Source organism: Palaemon carinicauda, chromosome 39 (assembly GCF_036898095.1).
Source record: "Palaemon carinicauda isolate YSFRI2023 chromosome 39, ASM3689809v2, whole genome shotgun sequence".
Classification (NCBI taxonomy): Eukaryota; Metazoa; Arthropoda; class Malacostraca; order Decapoda; family Palaemonidae; genus Palaemon; species Palaemon carinicauda.
This window is the reverse complement of record NC_090763.1, coordinates 64,084,036-64,086,535: the sequence shown is the minus strand read 5'-3', so window position 1 is coordinate 64,086,535 and position 2,500 is coordinate 64,084,036. Positions and strand designations below refer to the sequence as shown.

Genomic DNA, 2,500 nt, shown 5'->3' with positions numbered 1-2,500 from the left:
TATATATATATATATATATATATATATATATATATATATATATATATATATATACATACATATATATATATATATATATATATATATATATATATATATATGTGTGTGTGTGTGTGTGTGTGTGTGTGTGTGTGTGTGCGCGTCTATATGTGTGTGCGTGTTAGTAATGGAGACTGTGTACAGTTAAATTACCCACAACCTCAAATACATAGGGTCCCATCCAAATATACATATATATATATATTCCTTTAAAAATATGTAATATATTTCCTGGAACTACATATGCATTAATGTAAAACCACTTACTTCAGGGGGCTCAACAACGTTAAATTCTGAAGGGGCATTTTCAAAATAAATTGATGCATTCAGTGACCATATTAATTGTGGTGCCACAGGAGTTAACTAAAAACTATCAGATAAGATACAAAAAAGTAGACTGAGGTGGTATGGTCATGTCATGAGAAGAGATGAACAGTATATTGGGAGGAGAGTGATGGAAATGGAGGTGCAGGGAACGAGAAGGAGAGGGAGACCAAAGCGAAGGTGGATGGACTGTATCAAGGATGACCTTCGATCAAAGGGAGTAACCGGTGATGAATGTGGGACAAAGGTAGATGGAGAACGCTTGGCCAGAAACATCGACCCCACATAAAGGTGGGAAACGATGCAGGCAAAGAAGAAGAAGAAGAAGAATTAATTGTGGTGCCACTTTAGAGAATCATAGTATCCTATCAGTGGATCAAAATCTTTTTTTAGTTTGACATAAGTCAGACACGAAGCTCCAGTTCATGTAGGTAAAGACTTCAGCGTTACACGGTATTCGATATACGATAGAATTGTTGCAAAATTTCCTTGAATCTGACAGATTTGTTTCTATTGAATTTAGGCCATATGGGCCGGTGCTGGACCCAGGGAGGCCATTTAGTGACAAAGTTCAGCTTTGGGGGTGACCCCTTCAGTTTAACACGGCATTCAATATATCTTAAAAATCCCTTCAATCTATGAAAAGGGAAAGAGTTGTACCAATTTAATTTAGACCATAAGGTCTAGTGCCGAGCCCAGGGAGGCCATTTAGTTATAAAGTATAACTTGGGGAGTGACCACTTCAGTGTAACACGGTATTCAATATATCATGGAAATTTACTGAAAAATTCCTTCCATCAATGAAAAGAGAAGGAGTTGTATCAATTTAATTTAGGCCATATAACCCTGTTCTAAACCCAGGGAGGCCATTTAGAGCCAATGGAAGGACCCCCTGTAATGTTAAGTACTTTCCTTTAAGGGCTGCTTTCGTGGCTCTATCACGCAGGGTTTAAAAGAAGCTGGGTGGATAGTCTTTGGTGTGAAATGGCTAGGAGGACTTTGGTGCGAAATGGCTAGGAGGGCTTTGGTGCGAAATGGCTAAGAGGGCTTTAATGTGAAATGCTTGGAGGGTTTTGGTGCGAAATGGCTAGGAGGGCTTTGGCGTGAAATGGCTAGGAGGACTTTGGTGCGAAATGGTTAGGAGGGCTTTGGTGCGAAATAGCTAGGAGGGCTTTAATGTGAAATGACTAGGAGGGTTTTGATGTGAAATGGCTAGGAGGGCTTTGGTGCAAAATGGCTAGGAGGGCTTTGATGTGAAATGGCTGGGAGGGTTTTGGTGTGAAATGGCTAGGAGGGCTTTGGTGTGGAATGACTAGGAGGGCTTTGGTTTGAAAAGGCTCGGCAGATAAGTAGTACTTACCAAAGCCAGTCTGTCAAATCGAGCGAAGAGATCATTCAGAACTCTGACCAGCTCCTGGGCGCTGCACTGACTAGCCAAGGCTGGGGAAGAAGAAATGGGGTAAGTTTATGATTTAAAAGGACAAAATCATTAGCAATATAACGGTGATAAAGATTCTACTGTACTGATATTGCTTAAAAAGGCTAGTGGCGGAACTCTCGAGAATACTATTTGAAAGATAAGTTCAAACAGCATTTTCTGAAAAAGTCTCTTGGTAACTGAGGAGAACCTGTCAAAAGCGAGAAAATATTCAAGATAATAACTTCAAGAGAATGAACAAAGATTAAAAAAAAAAGATGCTGATTTCAAAATAAAACGTTTCTTTAGAAAGTTAAAAATATTTTAATATTATTATAAAACAAAACAAAATAATTCTTAGAAAGTTACTGTCCAATCCGAAAAATACTTGATAAACCTACATGAAAATAATGATCCAAATTAATATCATAATAATAATTATTAGAAACAATACTTCTATCACCACAATAATCAAATTAATACTACATAATCTATAATTCTAAGTTGCAATGAAGGTAAATAATTTTGGATTGAAAAGTCAAATATTTTAGCAAAATAAACATGATAAAATTTCACGGAAACGCACCACAATAAATAATACATTAAACCTTCAAAGAGAAAAAATTAAGGAAAGCAACACTGTAATGCTAGAATGATGAAAATAAATCCAATTATTACCTACTCCAACGAAATTGGGAGGAGGTTATGTTTTCGTCCCTT

At 37.0% G+C, this 2,500-nt stretch overlaps 1 protein-coding gene across 4 annotated transcripts in view; it reads right to left on the bottom strand.

The window, feature by feature from the left end:
• The window catches only part of LOC137631230 (adenylyl cyclase 78C-like), a 118,859-nt gene that overhangs the window by 113,654 nt on the left and 2,705 nt on the right, over positions 1–2,500 (bottom strand). For all 4 annotated transcript variants that reach the window (XM_068362995.1, XM_068362998.1, XM_068362996.1 and 1 more), the window contains exon 2: positions 1,724–1,803. In XM_068362995.1, coding sequence (XP_068219096.1) covers positions 1,724–1,803 — 80 coding nt within the window. The remainder of the gene's footprint in view (positions 1–1,723; positions 1,804–2,500) is intronic.